Source organism: Teleopsis dalmanni, chromosome 1 (assembly GCF_002237135.1).
Source record: "Teleopsis dalmanni isolate 2A chromosome 1, ASM223713v2, whole genome shotgun sequence".
NCBI classification, from domain to species: Eukaryota; Metazoa; Arthropoda; class Insecta; order Diptera; family Diopsidae; genus Teleopsis; species Teleopsis dalmanni.
The window spans coordinates 182,457,746-182,478,746 of NC_051846.1; the positions used below are offsets into that span (position 1 = coordinate 182,457,746).

General features: G+C 27.8%; 1 protein-coding gene across 2 annotated transcripts; it reads left to right on the forward strand.

Moving 5' to 3' along the window:
• Positions 1-1,236: 1,236 nt before the first annotated feature.
• LOC119670600 (serine/threonine-protein phosphatase 2B catalytic subunit 3) lies at positions 1,237-20,643 on the forward strand. 2 transcript variants are annotated; one of them, XM_038080926.1, is made up of 2 exons: positions 1,237-1,391; positions 18,015-20,643. In XM_038080926.1, the coding sequence occupies exon 2, from the start codon at positions 18,152-18,154 to the stop codon at positions 19,847-19,849; it is 1,698 nt and encodes a 565-aa protein (XP_037936854.1). In that variant the 5' UTR covers positions 1,237-1,391; positions 18,015-18,151; the 3' UTR covers positions 19,850-20,643. The 2 variants fall into 2 exon arrangements, with proteins under 2 accessions (XP_037936854.1, XP_037936853.1); XM_038080925.1 differs by lacking the exon at positions 1,237-1,391 and adding an exon at positions 1,398-1,898.
• Positions 20,644-21,001: the final 358 nt, after the last annotated feature.

The following is a 21,001-nucleotide window of genomic DNA, read 5'->3' on the forward strand; positions in this document are numbered from 1 at the left end:
TCAAAGGCTGAGTTTTTTAAACATAGCTCAAATATGTATATATGTAGTAACAATCAATTGTATAAAAACAAGTTTAGGTATATACTTTGTGATGTAAATTTTATATCTTTATAAAGATCACAGAGTGCTTTACAAATCAAGTAAAGAAAGTTTCTTTAAATTATTGACAGTTTGAGAGTAATTGGAATTTTCACTTATGAATACAAGCCTTGGATAGTGTTTTTTTTTTGTTTCAAAATACAATATTTTTCATAAATTATTAGTTGCCTTGTCTATTTAATATAAATATAAAGTTATCTATCTGTATTTTATCATTTAATGATTTCCATTGATATAAACCTCAACTGCTCTATAACCTCAAATTAATAAGATAAATAGATAGCTATACTTAAAGATAGAAACATATAAAGAAATAAACGACTCATTTTAACTATATATCAATAAAACATCCTGGAATAGGTCAAAGAATTATACCGTACATATGGTATATTAACGAATTTATAAATTTACTATTTCTTTTAAAACAACTTAACGAAATAGTCATGCATATTTTTTGCTAATATCTAACAATTACGTGGATATGAATATTTATTTAGGAAAAAAAATGGAAGCTTGAATTAACTAAAATTGTGCATTTTATCAATAAGTTAAAGTTATAAATAAGAATATGCCAGAAACCAGGAAAATTTTTCTGGGGTTAGCAGAATAATTTTAAAAAATAGTTATTTATCACTACTTCTGAAACAAAGTTCAGGCAAGCGTTTTGTCTTCTAACAGTTTAATATTTTTCTTACTATATAATTTTAATAACAATAAATATTATTGATATACTATGCTCAACGAATCATATGTTCCGTGATTAATAAACAAATCTATTGACATTTTATGTTAAATTATTATACATTTTATTTATATATATATATTTGTAAAATAATTTATTGTTTTAATGAACAAATATTTTTAATAATAATTTTATTTTTAAATGGGCTACAATTAGTGGTTAATAGTTAATTAATACACTTTTAAAAAATTTTTTTGTTTATTTAAAAGATTTTAGTTGAACCGATATTTCAACTATATTATATTCTATTCTAGTATTTTAATTCAATCATATCGAATAACAAATTTAATACTTTTTAAATACAAAAACGGTTACAATACATACATATTCAAAGTTTATCAAAAGCTATGAAACCCTGTATCACCTACAATTAATAACACTTTGAGAGGGATTGTGTGCGCGTGTTTAGCATGGTCTAGTCCTACATTAATTAGTCATTTTTAAGTTATTTGTTTATAATTAGTGAAATAAAATTAGTTAAATAATTGTATAAGAACTTTAAGTGTTAAATAAGGTTATCGTAGTGTAAAACATTGAATAAGTTCAAAAGGTATAATACAAATGAAAGAAAGTATATGCATTCACAACGCTAAACAGTTAACATAAAACGAAAGTTTCGCAGATTTTTATTTGCTGTACATGCATTTCGAGAAAGAGAGTGAGAATTTAGTTTGCGCTCTCCATACTGTGCTGTTTTTGTTTACACAAGTACACAAGCAATAGTTAATTTGTATTTTATATGTAGATCAAAATATATTATTTCCAATGTAATACTTTTAATTACTTAATGTGTTTAAAAATTAACTTAATTTTCCAATTAAGTTTTGTTCTAAATAATAAACTGTCGGTAAAAGTCAACAACAAGGTTAAATTGCTTGTTAACAATTGCTCAATTACACGCGGAAACCCAGGAAATTGCACAAATTTTGTGTTAAAGCACAAAGCCAATCTGCAAAACGGTTCTGCTATTGAATTTAACTTTGACAGAAAATAATTGTGTTTGTATTTTTGCTGCTGCTGCTGCTATAACTCGGGAAGTAGGATAATCATAAAATTGGTAAATAACTGCATAGTAAGAAAAAATAAGTGTTACATTAAAAAAAACATACAAAGTATCACATATATTTATGAAATGATGGAAAATGATTAAATCGTGGTGCAATGTGTTTCAGAACTGAATTTTAATTAAAAGCACAAATGAAATTGGCAAAAGAAACGGTGAAAATAATTAAAAACAAGAAATTGTTAAAAACAAAAAAATGGAAGAAAAAAATTAAAAAACCAACTACACCAACAATATAAATTGCTTGTGAAATTTTAAGAAACATTTAAAAATTTACCGCATTGTTTTAAAAATAGAAAAGAAATTTCGAAAAATATAACAAAAAAAGCAACCACTTTGAGGCAGTGGTATGAATTTATGTTATTATTTTAAAAATAAGTGTGCCTCTGAGTATATACATATGTAAAAAGTAGGTGGTTGTGAGGTACATGGGTACATGTTGGTCATTGAATTTGTCTGCATAAGTTGCTAGTGGGTGGGATGGAGCGTAGGGTTTACATACCATACCGTTGATCTGGAAAGCAGCAACAACTTCAAATAACAGCAACAGGAATATACAGTGCAGCCAACACACACAGTATGTTAAATCTGCAAATTTTTATTTTTGCAGACAATGCAGACAAGGACTATACATAGACGAATAAACACACAAATTCACATATGCACGCAACATTAAAACCAAAAAAAATATGACTTGATTCGTTGGCGACTAACGGACGATGGATGATCCCATCTAAATAATTTTGTTTTTGTTTAAAACTTCAAAAATTATTTTCTACTTAGTAATTTTTAGTTTGTATTATTTTATATTTTAATTTACAACAGTGAAATAAAGCAGGTTGTTTTCACACACATATATAATTTTTATTATTTTACCTAACATTAATGTGGAATTTGATATCCTAGGGCATGTATATGCGCACCTGTGCGCCTTACAGTTCACCTAGAAATAATAATTTTTGGCTCCACGAAGCTATAAAAATTTTATTCTAAACTCATTACTGCGTGTGAATCATTAAATTCAAAGCAGAATTTGGTATTTTGTTTTTTTTTCCTTTTATTTTTTCAAAATATTCCGAGCAATAATAATAAAATTTTAAAAACTTATTATCATCATAAATTATTATTGAAAAATCTGCTAGAAATTTTTCGCAAATTGCCATTTTTATTACTTGCGCCATGTATGAATCGTTCTGTCTTCACTTCAGTTGAAGACATTTTGGAACATTTGGAGTTGGTTAGCATCACATCGCCAATTGATTGAATATATATTGTGAAATGATCATCAATTCAGACAATAAATAACACTTCTTTTTGACATAAAATGCACATAAAATATTTTTAGATAAATTTTTAATAATAATCTATAATGTGAAAATTAACCTTTGACCTAAAAGATTTGTTCTTAAAAATCTTTTCTCCTTAAACTATAAAAATGTCTATATGTTTTGAACAATTTTTATATAATATATTTTCATTAAATATAAAGTAAAATATGTACTTACATATATAATATTATTATGTTGAGCCGAGTTGGTGCATCAAGGCACTTTCACTCTTTGATAGCTGGGGGGTTTCTGCAGAGTCCCACGCATCTCACTGATTAATTTGTGTATTCTTCATAAGCTTCGTGATTATTCAATAACAGATCTAAGATCTGCGTACCGCTCCGCGCTGTTAGTGATTACACTGAGACTAGATAGTGATAAGTAGAGTAGCCTGTCGGTTTTCGCATATATATATAGTATGTAGTTCCAAAAATCTTTTAAAAATAAATTTTTGGTCATTAAAACAATAAATTATTAAAAATTTTAAACATTTAGCAGTCATGATGACTACGTTAGGTTATTTATAAACATGGATTAAACAATAACTATTATGATTCAAATCCTAATTAGAGAGTCTAATATACTGTCAAAGAAATAGAATGCTCTATAAACTATATACTACAGTAGGAATAATTTAAAATCCTAAAAAGATTCATAATAATATGAAAGACGTAAAGCATAAAACGCATACAAAAATTTGAATCCACTTTAGTCTAATTAACGGTAAGGGTTATATTAAATATTCTCCCTGCTTACGGGTCTTAAGGGGGCTATTCTATGTTAAAGAAAAAAATTTTTTGTCTTTTCTTCATATTAGGATTTTCAACGATTAGTAGAATTCCATTTTAAGCTACTAAAGCGACAATCGGCGACTTTTACTAGTAGGATATTATACATTACGAATACTTCAATCGGTTTAAATACATAAAACTATTGTAGACTGTGCAGAATACGTTATTGAGCAATGAATTGTTGAGAAGAATCTCGTATTTCGCTTGAATAAAAATACCATTAAAAGCTCTATTTATTTATGGATATTTATTGAAATGTTCACTGACCAAACACGATTTAATGCGATTTATTACTAAAGTATACTGTCATTATCTATTTGACTAAATTTCTGGGTAAATAAGTTTATTATTCTATTTTTTGTCTTAAATCCATGGTAAAGGTTATTAGATTTCTAATCTTAGAATATTTTGAGGTAGACTCTCTAAACTGCTCTCCTTTTACTTGGTTTTCTCCTTAAAACTGTTACTGTTTTGAACACTTTTTGCAAGCCTTACTGATTGTTTTAGCACGCATTGTTGCCATGGTCAATATTGTATTGTAAGCTATAGCGTTTGAATAAGAGGGATGACTAAACGACTATAGAACTTAGACTCTGGAAAGTAAGAAACTCTCAGGTGCAGCAAGATCTAAATTAGCTAATCGCAGTTCTAGACATAGCTTCATGCTTAACAGTTGTTATGCACAAAATCGTATATTGTTACCGTTTTGTCCAACTGTAGCTGTACTTCTCATAACGTCTTGCATCTATTTATCTATCCTACTAAATACATATATTTAAACTCTATTGATTTGTTACTCTGCTCAATAATGATAGTAAAATTCGTTTACCTCGACACGAATTAGTTGAAATATGTTATGTCCTTACTAGCTCATTATGTGCTTTCCTTACTTACCAAATGTTTTATATAATTAATATTAAAAGTATTAAGCTGTTATTTTTATAGAGGCACCAGTAGTATAACTTTATTATAGAAAAACCAAAAAGAAAACTCAAAGTTATATCTTATGAGCTATAATTATACAGAATCTTGCCAAATATTTATATCTATAGTTTACCGATCATCATCAGTTTCTTAAAGCTCATAATGCCTCGGTAAAATATCTTAACCGTATGCGGTTTTGTGTTAGATGCATCGTCTCGTTCCAGGAGCATCGTAATATGTTCACTTCAAACTATATATTGTTATATCCTATGACTTAATGTCTTCGACTTCTGTTTTCGTGTAGATTTCAGTCAGGACCATACCGACCAATTTTATGAGTATATCTAAACCCATTGGCATCTTTAATCTACTAAAATCACCTCAGGAATAAATAAAGAACATTTCGCGGGCAATATGGAAACTTTATTCCAGTAATCAAAGGGGAGAGATATGAGCAAGAGCATCTATGGCATCGTTTTTAGGACATCGGTTTAAAAACATTGTTTTTAATACACCAACTTTAGTTTTTAAGACCCATATAGACTCACAGATATGTATACTATATTAAAGAGTGTCCACAATATGGCAATATGGAAACTTTATTCCAGTAATCAAAGGGGAGAGATATGAGCAGGAGCATCTATGGCATCGTTTTTAGGACATCGGTTTAAAAACATTGTTTTTAATACATCAACTTTAGTTTTTAAGACCCATATAGACTCACAGATATGTATACTATATTAAAGAGTGTCCACTTCAATTGTGGTTTATTATCATTCCCATTAAAGGAGAATAATAAAATATATGCAAGATATTAATGCTACAAATAAGACTGTCTCACAATGCCTAAAAGGAAACAAACGAGACCTTTTTAAAGTAGTTTTTTCTGCTCACATTTAAATTTTATCATATTTTTTTGTTAATAAGTAAATACATTATAAATAACTATTTTACGGTAACACAGTGGAGCAATAGGCTTAAGTGGATACTTTGGAACGCCGACATAATCTAACCTAACCTATTTTAAAATAATTCCGATGTAGTTAAACTTTATAGGAGTTTAAATTTCGGTGTCAATTTCCATTTAGTTATAGGAAACTTATGTCTATTATATAAAGAGAACCAATATATTAATCAGGTACTAGTTATGAGTTAGTTATTTTATTTTAACATTGATAATGTTTATACAGATGTTCCTCACAAATATTTTTATATTAATTATTTCATATTATATTTTACTTCGTTTTCATTTTTTTTGGTACTGTTAGCTTGCAATTTTTATACTTTTTTACGTCTTTGATGCTATTATCTGGTATTTTTGTTCCGGTTATATCTGTATATATATTTGAGTGACGATTGCTGACGTGAGTGAAATAAAAAAATCTTTTTCGTAATTAATATGAATTAAATTTAGTAGAATATTTTTATATACAATGTCTGACTTAATAACTTTTGTTAAACTTTTTAAAAAGTTTCAATGATGAAAAACTTTATTGGTGTATCTTCTATCACATATAGTTTCCCAAACCTATAATTTATTTATCACATTCGTTATTTATTTCTTAGCCTTATATTGACGTAGGCTTATATTGACAGTTGTATAAATGTGATATATATCTAATCTTAAAAAGCTGGTAGTTAATGTTGGATTTACACGAGAATTTTGTTTGTAATTTAAGCTGTCAATTGTTGTTGCCTTCAATGCAAAATGAAAATTTTTGACAACAGAAATTATAAATAAAACTAGTGTGAATCCATTATAAACGTATTATACAAACAGTCAAATTTAACAAATTTGAAGCATGTAAATCTAAATCTGTTATCATTATTCTAGAGATATTTACTTTTATCTAAGATATTATAGTTTTAATATATAATATGGCTATATACACGTAAACTTTATTCGCTATTGAATTTCAAATATTTTTTTATTCAAATATTAAGTATTTTCATTATTTGTATTAAATTTTTGGACATTATATTTAAAAAAGGACCAACTAAGAAAAACTAATATACATAAAGTGTACACAGAAGTGTGTATGTGGCGGCATATAATACCGCTGCACATATGTGCAACTGTAAATACACTCTTTCACTGCAGGAAAACTGAAAACTGAAAACTGGGTTAAATGAAATATTATGTTTGCCGAAAATAGTTTCTGTCTCATCTCTTATTTCTGTGTATATAGCATACCTCCCGACCCTGCTCGTTATTAAAATACTTACACTTTCGAGGCAGAGACTGAGGCTGCTGAGGCTGAGGCTGAGGCAGACGTAGTGGTAGAGGCAGAGGCAGAGATTTACTCAAAAACTTAAGCGTCGTGTTTATAAAAGTTGTCACACAGCGTAAGCAAACACAATTGGCGAAGAAAACCTTAGCAGCCCATAAGATACTAAAGTGGAATGTGCAATTCGGAAAACAATTGCACAAATTACAAAATTATGAATAAAATCATGTGTTAGCTAAATTAGCTGCGATAACTGCCAGTATAGGGGGTGGTGATTTTTAAATGACAGAAGATAGTTTTTACAATGCTATAGCTTATTATATTCATATATATTCAGTATTGTATTCGCTTGCCTTCAATTCAATTTATCATAAGATGCTGTAACTGAATAAAATCTTAATTACACTTCCATATTTTAAATTAGCTGAAAGTGTGATAATTTATAAATGTATTTAAAAACAAAGAGCCAATTAGCTTCGGTTTCGTTATAGCTTCAATACACTTCACGCAATTAGATAATTAAATAGGTAGATAAATGACTGAAACGTAGTCTCCCATTAACAGCAAAGCACTATTATTACCAAGTACTCATCTCATTATCAATAAACTTAGAAAGAAAATATTCGAATTTTTATTTAATTAGTTTATAAGCCGTATATAATTTGTTGCGACTGCAAGTGCCAGGCTTAGAACTCGTGCCTATCAAATCGAAGCAGCGCTGTATGGTCAGCCAAATTTCAATAAATTATCAAATTTTTGTAATTGTTTCTAGTTTTCTCTTCGTCATAAGACATGTCACAATCTATAAAAAAGACCCTCTTTTTTTTGTGGGAAGGTGGAATGCTTTATGCACCGTCAAACCGACCGTTGCCGGAATGGCGTATCCGACTCCAACTGTGTAGTATACGAACTAAAACACATACTCTTCTTCTTCGGTATTTCTCCCCCCAGGACCGATTTCGCATTACTTGAGGGAGGATCTCTTATAAGTAGCTTATACATGCCATATGCTTCTCGTATAATATACGTCTAGGCTCCCACTCCTGACCCGAAATGGAAGGTCTTGCTCTTCGTTTTAGATTAGTTTGCATCCAGATCTTTCTTTTTTTTCTTTAGCACATTTCCTGTTAATTGTGTGATTTTATTCCAATTTTCTGTTTGTTCTGTAATTTTTTCAATGATATTCTCGACTGTGAAGTAAACTACATATTCTGTAAATAGTGTTCTTTCTCCATGCCATCTTTTGAAGTTGAAGAAAGTATGATCAGGATTTTCGTTAACTAATATTTCTTACTATCTTATACTTGTTTGCGCTTTAAGAATAAACAATTTGAAATAACAGTTTCAAATATTAGATGCAAATAGAAGTTTCTGCGCCAATCGTCTGACGGAATGTAGGTTTCCATAAAAAGCAAAGCACTACAATTATTACATTTGTTTTATATAACAATTGTCTCTAACAGAACGGACGGCATTGCGTATGGAGAATCTAAAGGAATGTCTCTAATTGAGGAGTTCCTAATCTAATGTTAGACAGAAATAGAAGAAATAGATCCATTCGTGTGATGGAAACGTATGCTTTCAGAAAAAGTAAAGCACTACAATATTTACACTTTTTTTTATATTACAATTGTTTCTAATAGAACAGACGACATTCTATTTTACGAATGTAGAGTATAAAGGAATATCTCTACTCGAGATTCCAAATTTTGAAATCTGATAATTCCATATATCAGACGGAGTTCCCGATACAATGCAAAGCTGGATAAAAAATGTGCTAACACTTTACACAGATGGTTATATTAGAATCAATTATAGCGAAATTTATCCTTCTACCGAATATTTCAGTTAAATGAACATACCCATTGAACGGATACTTCAGTTAATAAACACCACTGTTTAGTGGAGTACTTTTCAAAATAAAAAATTTCAAATCATTATTTGAAACAACATAACACCTTTCGGTGGACATCTCTCTTGAATGGACAAAAGTTGTCTAAATTTTTCCTTTCTCTTCTTACTTTGTTCAGTTTATACGTGTCCACTATAAAACTAGTGAAGATGTAAGTAGCAAGCAAACGAATGATTTCCAAGTGAGTAAATGTTAAAACTAGTCAAATATCTCTAATGTCAGGCACAATTCCTTATTCAAATATGTTTCTTGCATTATTACAAATCGTGGCAAGTACAAGGATTATGTGTGTTAAAGTTATAAATTAATAAATAGTAAACATACAAATGGATTTTAAATGATTAAATGATAAAGACTAAAATGATAAAGAATGAATGATAAAGACTATTTGATTTCTTATCAGAACTATGAACCGATGCTCAACCTGTCGGAGCCCTGGACTATTTAGAGTATTTGAAACAATTCGTTGTGGAAGTTATTTCAGACTATTAACTTCTTTAAAATAAACTAATTCATCAATAATATACTGAGTCGATCTACTTTAGGAATTTATACGTTAACCAATTTTATGAACAAAAAGTTTTGAAATTCTTTGCAATCTAAAACGATTTTACATTAAAGGTTACTTGTGACAAAGTAATCAATCTGTGTTCCAGTTCCCTAATTTTTGAACAGTTAGATGTTGTTATACATACCAATTTAGTTCGATTTTGACAAATACATTTTTTGTGGTTAAACCGATATAGGTCATTCCCTTAACGTTAACAGTGTTGAAAATCCAACGGCCATATTGGACACAGTCGTTGTAAACGAGTTCCGTCATTAATATGTTATACTATATCATATATTGTTAATATGTTATATATTTTTGACATACAATATGGATAGTATTAAAAAAAGTTAGCAAACTTATGGATATAAAGAAAATAATTATTTTTTCTCTTTATTTAGCTGAATTTATAATTTGGCACATTTCCATTCCGTTGATACGATATAGTCTCCCCTGACAATGTTTTTGTTATATGTCCATCAATGCCAACATATATAAAGTATTTTTAAATTTACTAGTATTCAGTGTTTTGAGTATTTCAACAAAAAAAAAAGGTTAGTGTTTACTATAATTATTCATTATTTTTTTATAACTTTAAAAAGTATATTTTCAAATATATATATTGTATGTATATGATTTTCACTCTTGTTATCCATATCATTAGAGACTTCTATTAATAAAAATAAAACAAATATGTATATTAAAAATAGGTTATCAATATTACAATCTATTGATAATGTATACTTCCCTGTAACCAATAGGCACTTTGAAGTGATCCCGGATGCAACTGCAGTCTAGTCTATGTCTCGGGGACACTTATTATCAAAGACTAAATATCGCTCACAACTTCCTTTGTGTTTCCGAAGTTAGCAAGCAAATCAAATTGTGCACTATTATCCTAAAAAAAAAGAATTATTTAACAAATGATTTAAAGAACTATAGTACTATAGTTATCTATAGTACTTAACCGAGAGTATAACTTTATACTAAAAAAACTAAATACATCCCGTTAAATTTAGATTTTTAATCCTTAAAGTACTTTCTTAAGAATCTATTTCTTCTGGATGTCATAGCTGGGCAATTACAGAGAATAAGCTATTTGTGTCTTCTATAAGCTTATTTACTTCTTCTGAGTATAAAAAGAAACACATAACTCATCTGCATGGCTTGCTATACATTAATGACCAGAAAGTTATAGAGTAACCATTTCATTATTTACGCGGTACCTTTTAATGAATTTTTAAGACTAGCATTGTTATATATGTTTTCTCATTTAGAACTCTTAAACTGAAGTGGTAAACACTTATTTTAATGATCTCTAAGGGAACATAACCGATATCCTTTAGTGTTCCAATATTAAAGATATTTTATAGCTTTGTGTAGAGCTATAAATGTGGATTTATATTTATAATGATAAATTTATAATGATATAAATTTATGGATTTATATTTATGTAATGTTATTTTACATTAGCTTTTCAGTATTTAAACAATGTTCTCTTTTGCAGATCATAATTAATTGTAAAGATTATAATTTTGTGGAGAAGTATCATATTATATCGATTAGTTTAAGTTTGATGTCTTGAATGTTTATACACTTATGGGTTTTTATAAATAGTTAAAGCAAACACCCATATATATTCGTGGATTGTTTTATTATATATCGCTATCCTTCTATTCACTTCTTTTGAGAGGTAAGCTATTAACCGCTTAACGCTTTAATTAAAAATTCAAATGCTATTATATTTATTAATATTTTATTATTTATTCTTCAATTTTTTATTATTTATTCTTTAATTTTTTATTATTTATTTTTATTTTTTATTTACTCTTTAATTTTTTACTATTTATTCCTTAAATTTTTACTATTTATTCTTTAATTTTTTATTTTTCATTTTTAATTTTTTACTATTTATTCTTTAATTTTCTATTATTAATTTTAATTTTTTTATTATTTACTTTTCAATTTTTTATTATTCATTATTTAATTTTTTATTATTTACTTTTTAATTTTTAGTATTTATTTTTTAATTTTCTGTTATTCATTTTTAATTTTTTATTATTTACTTTTTAATTTTTTATTATATTATCTTTAATATTCTATTATTCATTCTTTAATTGTTTATTACTTACTTTTTACGTTTTTATGATTTATTCTTTAATTTTCTATTATTCATCTTTAATTTTATATTATTTACTTTTTAAGTTTTTATGATTTATTCTTTAATTTTCTATTATTCATTCTTTAATTTTTTATTATTTACTTTTTAAGTTTTTATGATTTATTCTTTAATTTTTTATTATTTGCAATAAAAACTTTTGTTGCTACGAGTTATTTTGAACTGGAATAAGTAGAACATGTGGTTGAAGTTATTGTGGTAAAATATGACTCCATTGTGGCAGTGGGGTTCTCAATTTGCTAAACCTAAGTTGATTAAATTTGCTAGTATGCTTTTCACATAAGTTGTTGCTATCATGATTAACGTTGATCAAGTCCGTTTTTTATGAGGTTTACTATTTTATCAAAATCTGTGGGATTTTGTTACAGAAATAAACTTTAAGATTCATTTCTTTAAAATCTGTGAGATTTTGTTTCAGAAATAAAGTTTAAGATTCATTTCTTCAAAATCTTTGTACAGAAATAATCTATATTTCTAACCTTACTAATGCTTGATTACAATTTAAATCATGGGACCAAGTTGAGCGCATAAATTCAGAAAAGCAGCAACTACAGCCTCAAGGCCTCTTGTTGATTAGTAAGCAATTATCAACTGTTGGCGTATAGTTCAATTACAAATTAAAAAACCTAGTGAACTTCAAAACACTTTTTTTTTTGTATATTTTTTTGTAATGAAACTGAACTGGTGAAGGTTTTAGATAATTTATTAAAAAATGCATTTACGCAGCTAACTCATTTCGATTTGTAAAGCGAATGTAGACGAAATTTCAGTGAAATGTTCGGTGAAAAAACAAGGAACAGCTCAACTTCATTATGAAAAAATTAGTGAATTTTAATTGAGTTAGTGTTCGCTCTGCTCTGGTGGAATGCGGTCGTAAAAATTTTTTTGTTGCACTTGCAAGGTGCCAAGAAAAACAGAAACCAAAACAGAAAAAATCGAAGCGTATATAAAATTTTAGCTAAAACTATTAAAATTAAAATTGAGAAAGTGCGAAAGCAAATAAATTATTTTAATTCAACTCGCAAATAAGCAAACTGCTGCCGAGTGTACAAAGATTGTGTGAAGACATACACATCCATATATATACATATATATGTATATATATCTATTTACTTGTATATTTATGTGTATTATGTGTATGTAGGTAATATAAATCCATATATATCAATGTGTATATATATATATATAGCGAAATAAGATATATATGCGCGTAAATATGTGTTGGTTGAAAGAAATTACGTATACGCCACGTTGAACTGAACTATGCGCAAAGACTTTAAACTTTTCCATTGTTTAATAATCCAACAACTGTTTTGATGATTTTATTTAAATATTTTCGTTTTAATTTTCTTCTACATATGCGATAGTATAATTTTTATGACTCTAATGGTATGTAAAAGAAAAAAGAGAAAAACAAAAAAAAAAAATATAAATTATAAAATTATTTTACAATAATATCTGAAATTAGTTCAGTTAGATCTGTTTTGCTCCGTACAGTACACTGCCAACTGATACCGTCTGATTCATGCTGCAATTGGCAAAGTTAAAATGAATTTAATTTCTTTCTATTTGCTCTATTGTACCGCCTGTTCCTGCCTGCCTGCCTGCCTGCCTGCCTGCCTGCCTTCTTATTTGCTTCTTTGCTTTGTATTATTTCGACTCTAAAAATCTTTATAATTAAATTCGCAATCTCCACTAAAAATTATTATTGTTATTTTTGTTGTTTTTGTTGTTTTAGTAGTTGTTGTTGTTGTGTACATTTAATTTTTTTTCTCGCTAAACATTTGTTTATACGTAGACACCTTTGTATTTATGTTCTAAAATATTCTTAAAATATGGTTTCCACTAAGATTTTTTTGTTTTTGCTTCTAACTTTTCGTTATTTTTGTAGTTTAAATATTGCAATTATTTTGTATTCAAATCATTAATCAAGTGAATATTTTTTTTTTGTGCTCTATGGTTATAGTCACCGCTTCGGTTAGTCGTAGTTTTAGGTATTGTGGGTGAGCATGTAATTAACAATATATAATAAAAATTATTTTAATGAAAATGCTTTTATAACAACATTTTGTTAAATACTTTTTATGTTATTATGTGGAATGTGTAAAATAATTTTTATTATTTAACAATCAAAGATGAAACTGGCTGGCATGTGCCGTAAAAAAAGTTGTTAACTTGTAAACAAACATTAATTATTTTATATACAAATTTTTAAAATTATTTGCTTTTGTTTTTAAAAATTAAAAATACGTACAAGATCTTAAAATTTTTAAATTTTTACATTTGGTCTTTAATTTTAATTTTAAAACATTAATTTAAAACAAATCATTAAAATTTATTATATATTTTTTGCTTTTGTTTTTAAAAATTAAAATAAATATACAAGATCTTTAAATTTTAAAATTTTTGCGTTTGGTCTTTAATTTTAAATACAAATTATAAAATTTTATTATATATTTTTTGTTTTTGTTTTTAAAAATTAAAAATATATACAAGAGCTTTTACAAGCCTCAGTAATTAAATATTATATTTGTAAAGATGCAAAAAAATTATACATTTTGTCTTTAATTTTAAAACATTAATTTTATATACAAATTTTTAAATTTTATTATATATTTTTTGTTTTTGTTTTAAAAATTTAAAAATATATACAAGATCTTTTAGTTAAAATTAACATGCCTCTGTAATTAAATATTGTATTTGTAAATATGCAAAAAAATTTTTCGTTTTGTTTTTTATTTTAATTTTAAAACATTAATTTTATATACAAATTATTAAAATTTATTATATAGTTTTTGTTTTAAAAAATTAAAAATTTATACAAGCTCATTTAGTAAAAGTTTTAGATGCTTCAATAATTAAATATTATATTTGTAAAGATGCGAAAAAATTTAACATTTTGTCTTTAATTTTTATATAAATTAACATTCTATATAATAATAATTTTATTATATAGTTTTTGTTTTTGTTTTAAAAAATTAAAAATATATTCCATCGTTTTTGAGTAAATTTTACATGCTTCAGTAATTAAACATTATATTTGTAAAGATGCAAAAAAATTACATATTTTGTCTTCAAAAAATGTTATAGTTATATAGATCATTGCTTCTATTCATATCGCAATTAAATAACTTCCTCGAATGGTATTTTTTTTCGCACTAGCTGGAAAGCAACGACAGATACAGTGTAAGATTTAGAAAACACCTTAGAAATGAATGGAAAAGATTTTTACCACTGCGCTTGAAGGCAGTGCGGAAAACTTCATTTTAGTAATTAGGGCTAGAAGTTGAGATCGAGAGATTTAGTATTTACAGTCTAGTTTTCTCTTAGCAAAAAGTCATGGTCGTGTAATAGGGGAGAAGGTGTTACATAGAGGCGTTCATCGCAAGATAATATTTGATCGGAGTATTTGTATTTTTAGTGATAATAAATGGCTTATTATTTCGCTACCTGTTGTATTTTTACAACATACAATTTGTTTTTGGAATGGTACATATTTGTTACCAATGTATACATATGTTAACCTGAAAAAAATATGGCTCATAACAAGACTCTTGACATTATATTATATTATACCTGAAAAAAAATATGGCTCATAACAACACTTTTGAAAATTGTACGACCAATAAATTAGTCATAACTCAATTGCCTTAGGTGTAAAGCTCCCCTTAGCTTAATATCTACATGAAATAAGAGCTTTAAAACACACATGCTAAGTCACATATGTGGCATGACGGACATGATTACATGATTGTAAAATCATATAAGAATAAAGTAATTGGTAATGATCGCTGCTTGGTATGTAAAACAATTACAGTACTAACAAAACACTTCCTAATACGTAAGTATGCTGATAGAGACATTTCTCATCACTAGAAGTTATCTAACCAAAACAGTTCCTTATTTTCTTAAATATCTATACGATATTTATATACCCAATGTGTGCACTACAAACAATATCCACTTCATTAAAACGATGCAGAGGGTTCCTTATACAGAAGAGAGATATCCTTAAATAACCCTATCTTTATGTTATATTATAGAATAGGGATATAAAATTCCTATAGTCAGCTAGTGCCTTAAAATGTCTCTGTTATATAGCACTTTACTTCTTAGCGTCTACTTGGGTCCGTTTTTATGAAACTGGTTGACACTGACATTTAATTATTATCTATAGAACAGAGTCTATTGACTATATGAATTGCTGATTAAAACTGAAGCCAGTTAATTTTATTTAATGTTTGTTTTGTTATATTTTTTATTTAATAACTACTGTCTATATTAAGATAAGTTATCGAAATAGTCAGCAAACGTACTGAAATGAAAGCATAAGGTGTTCTAGAACTTTAAGATGGTTTCTGTAGCATAAATTATACCAATTATTTCGAACTTGAATAGCGATCAATCCCAAAACAAATCTATCATCTATTTTATAAAATAACAGTATATTAGGTGGCTTACACGGGTTATATAGATACCTAACGATAATGCTGTGAAAAAAATATGAAAAAGAAGCAGTATGAAAGAAAACGAGAGAAGGAGCTGGATTAACACAGGCAGTAAAAGACCTAAGAAACGTGAATATCTGTAGTTACGAAATAAAAACAATGAACTGAACTATCCGGAGACAGATTACAAAGAAGATTAATGAATATCGCATTGTAATGCTATAAATAAATTATCTAAGTTTATGTTTCATTTAAATAAATTATTCACAATTATTTAGATAAATTCAACTAAAACCACTTTGAAACCTACAAATAAAAATCTTCTACAATTATTTATTTTATTCATGCTAAATGAGTTCAAAGAACTATTTTAATTAACCTGCTGAGATATAATATACGTATATGCAATGCTTTCGCTCTCTCTATAATAACAATCCGTCCCAAATGTTCGTCTACGTTGTACATTTTGCCAAAAGATTGCCTAATTTCAAAATATGTCTGCTAGAAAATTTACTAAATTTAAAATGAACTAATTAATTATATCTATTATTTTATCAAATTATATAGAAAATCAAGAGTACTCTAATAAAAATATGCTTTATTTAAATTAAAATAATGAAGGAATTTATTCACGCGCCTGTAATAAGAAAACAAAGTAAATTAGTTTTAACAAATTTAACAAAAATTTAAATTTTATTAGTTCAATTATATTGTTACCTTAACAATAATTTTCATTTGTTGTCTGTCTCATATACTAAACTAATTTTCTTAAATTAATGCTAAATTTATAATTATATACACATATATTCTAGTACCGCCATACGACATGTAGGCTTAAGAATATTTCACAAGAAAAATAGATTAAAGATTTTGGAAAAAAGACATATGCATTATATGAATGATTTAATTATTTCGAATAGGTGGGTGGAAACTAGAAAGAAAAACATAGAAAATATATTTAAATTCAGAGATAATGTTTAAGAATTTATTTTAAATACAAGAAATTTACTTTATGTACAATCCATATAGTGCTCGTCACCATAAGGTATATTCCATTTGTACGATTTCTATTTACAAGTATATTAGAGTCAAAAAATATGTAGCTTAATCGGCATACATGGTTAATAATTAACTTTTCTTTACTTTTATTATATAAAAAATATGTGATATAAATAAAAAATGTGTATTATATATAAACAATATATGATATATAAAAAATGTTCATGTTGATGTTAATGTTCATGTTGAGTCTTTTTCGAGTTAGTGCATTTGGGCACTTTTATTCTTTGATAGCTGGGGGGTTTCTGCAGATTCCCAACCTTCTCACTGACTAATTTATGTACCTATTCCTTAAAATCTTCGTGATTATACAATGACTGATCTAAGATCTGCGCACCGTCCCGTGCGGCGGTATGATATATAAAAAATATATGTATAAAAATAATGTATATAAAATATATATATATATACTTATACATATATATGTATATACGTATTTGATATGTTGTATTATATACATAAATTATATAAAAAGATAAAATGCAAATATATTTGCTCTATTCAATTTTTTACATATATATAAAAAATATATGTATGAAAAATATATACAAAAAATTGCCTCATATATGTTCCATATATGCAAATATATTTGTTCTATTAAATTTTTTTCTTAAATGACTTAACAATTACTATAAATGTTATTTATCAGCATAATATATCATTAAAATAATTTTATCTTTTTTGCTTATAGATTTTTTGCGTCATAATTGCTAGCGTCTACTAACAAGTGGCCGCGACGCGACGCAATAACAAATTTTTTTAAACAAATAAACAAAAAAATATACAAATTGGGGAAAAAAAGTCAGCATTTTGAGCAAAGAACCAAAAATGTCTTCGGCAACACAACAGCAACAACCAAACCAAAACCAAGGCGGTCAATCGACGGTGCAGCAAAATCAAAAGCAACCACAAAGTGCATCAGGTGCAGTCAACTCAAATAATACACATGACAAAGTGCCTGCTGGAGGAAGTGCTGGTGCGGGGAATGCACAACAACAAAGCCCAACAAAAAAAAGCGCACTTTCTACAAAAGATCGTGTTGTAGATAGCGTCCCCTTCCCACCTAGTCGTAAATTAACTATAGCCGATGTTTTTGATGCACGCACTGGTAAACTACATCACGATGTACTTAAGCAACATTTCATACTCGAGGGCCGCATTGAAGAGGCGGCTGCACTTCGTATTATACAAGAGGGTGCCGCACTATTACGCCAAGAAAAGACAATGATCGATATTGAGGCACCAGTTACAGTATGTGGTGATATACATGGACAGTTCTATGATCTAATGAAATTATTTGAAATTGGTGGTTCACCTGCTTTAACAAAATATCTTTTTTTGGGAGACTATGTGGATCGAGGCTACTTTAGTATTGAATGTGTTTTATATTTATGGTCATTGAAAATAACCTATCCCAATACATTATTCCTATTGCGTGGCAATCATGAATGTCGTCATTTAACTGAGTATTTTACATTTAAGCAAGAATGCAAAATTAAGTATTCGGAACGTGTTTACGATGCTTGCATGGAAGCATTTGACTGTTTACCATTGGCGGCTTTAATGAATCAACAATTTTTGTGTGTGCATGGTGGACTCTCGCCAGAGATACATGAATTAGAAGATATAAGACGTTTGGATCGTTTCAAAGAACCACCTGCTTTTGGGCCTATGTGCGATCTTCTATGGTCTGATCCTTTAGAAGATTTTGGAAATGAAAAAAATTCAGATTTCTACACACATAATTCAGTACGTGGTTGTTCATACTTTTATAGTTATGCAGCCTGTTGCGACTTCCTGCAAAATAATAATCTATTATCAATCATACGAGCACATGAGGCGCAGGACGCTGGTTATCGTATGTACCGAAAGAGTCAAACAACTGGTTTTCCCTCGCTTATAACCATATTCTCAGCACCAAATTATCTCGATGTGTACAACAACAAGGCGGCTGTGCTTAAATATGAAAATAATGTAATGAATATACGACAATTTAATTGTTCGCCTCACCCATATTGGCTTCCAAACTTTATGGATGTATTTACATGGTCTCTACCATTCGTTGGCGAGAAAGTAACAGAAATGCTAGTCAATGTACTGAATATCTGCTCTGATGATGAATTGATGACAGAAGAAAGTGAAGAACCCTGTTCAGATGATGAGGCTGCACTACGTAAAGAAGTTATTAGAAATAAAATACGTGCGATTGGTAAAATGGCACGTGTATTCTCTGTGTTACGTGAAGAGTCAGAATCAGTGCTGCAGCTTAAAGGTCTAACGCCAACTGGTGCCCTACCATTAGGTGCACTTTCGGGTGGAAAACAATCATTGAAGAATGCCATGCAAGGCTTTTCACCAAATCATAAAATCACTTCATTTGCCGAAGCGAAGGGTCTTGATGCTGTTAACGAACGTATGCCACCAAGACGTGATGCGACACCTTCACCTGCGGAGGAAGGTCAAAAAACGATATCAGCCGCAGCTGCTGCAGCAGCAAATGCTAATGCGAACGCAATCAATGGATAATTTTGTCAGAGTAAGGTGGAGTCCACTCATAAACATGTTTCATAATGCATAAATGCGTCCCTTAATGGAACAGATACCAAATCACATTAGGTTATTAAAAATATAAAATTATTATCAAAATTAAAAATGAATGAATGAAGTCATTGAAAACCAAAAATGTATGTATCTCGTCATTTCATCTCGTCCTACTTTCGTCGCGCGGCCAACTGTTCGTTGTCACACTTTTTTTTCAATGCACGACAGTTAAATCAACCGCAAATTCATCTAGTGATCGTGTATGTGGTCTTATACGTGCCATCTTCGTTGTAGTCATAGTCGCTTGCCGTTTGTGAGAAACTTACATGTACTATTGGTTAAGGTCAAGAAAGGCTGATCATCAATCATTAAACGGTCTATAATAATGGTTATAAAGAATCTCATAAAAGCAGCGGCAACAGCAAGCAGAAGAAGAATGTATTCCTTTATACTTATTCGAATCTTAGGTTTTATTTTTTGGTCAATTTTATAATGGCAAATATATTTATACATATTTAATTATATTTAATATACATAACTTTAAACTATTTATATTATCGATAATAATTATCAATGTTAATACTTAATTACTATTATGATTATATTGTTTCCTCTTTTTTCTATAAGAATTAAGAACTATCTATGAATTTATTAAATTTTTCTTACCAAAAGTAAAAAAGCAAAAAAGCAAAAAAGCAAAAAATTAAAATATAACATATAACATATAAATGAATTGTGAATTTACATTTAAGATTAAATAAAGTTTTAACAAAATATTTACAATACAAGCAAAAAATTTAAATATATTAAAACTTGATAAATATAACTTAACTTTTTTAAATTATTACAAAAGTAATCTTATAGCAATTTTGAAGTACTTTAAACAAATTAAAATTAAAATTAAAATTAAAACAAAAATAAATTTTAAACAAATATTTCCCATATGTGCATAAAGAAAACAGAAGCCCAGTTTATAATAATAAGATATATATGATAAAGAAAAGAATATACATTATTACAATTGCATTAGTTCAAAATTATTATATATATAAAATGCCTATACAATATTAAAATATTCCACAATTTCATTATATATAAAATTTAAAATTGAAAGCATATAAACCAAATTAGCATTTT

Excerpts from the sequence above, each read along its gene's own strand:
- LOC119670600 (XM_038080926.1), top strand. The coding sequence starts at position 18,152 with ATGTCTTCGGCAACACAACAGCAACAACCAAACCAAAACCAAGGCGGT.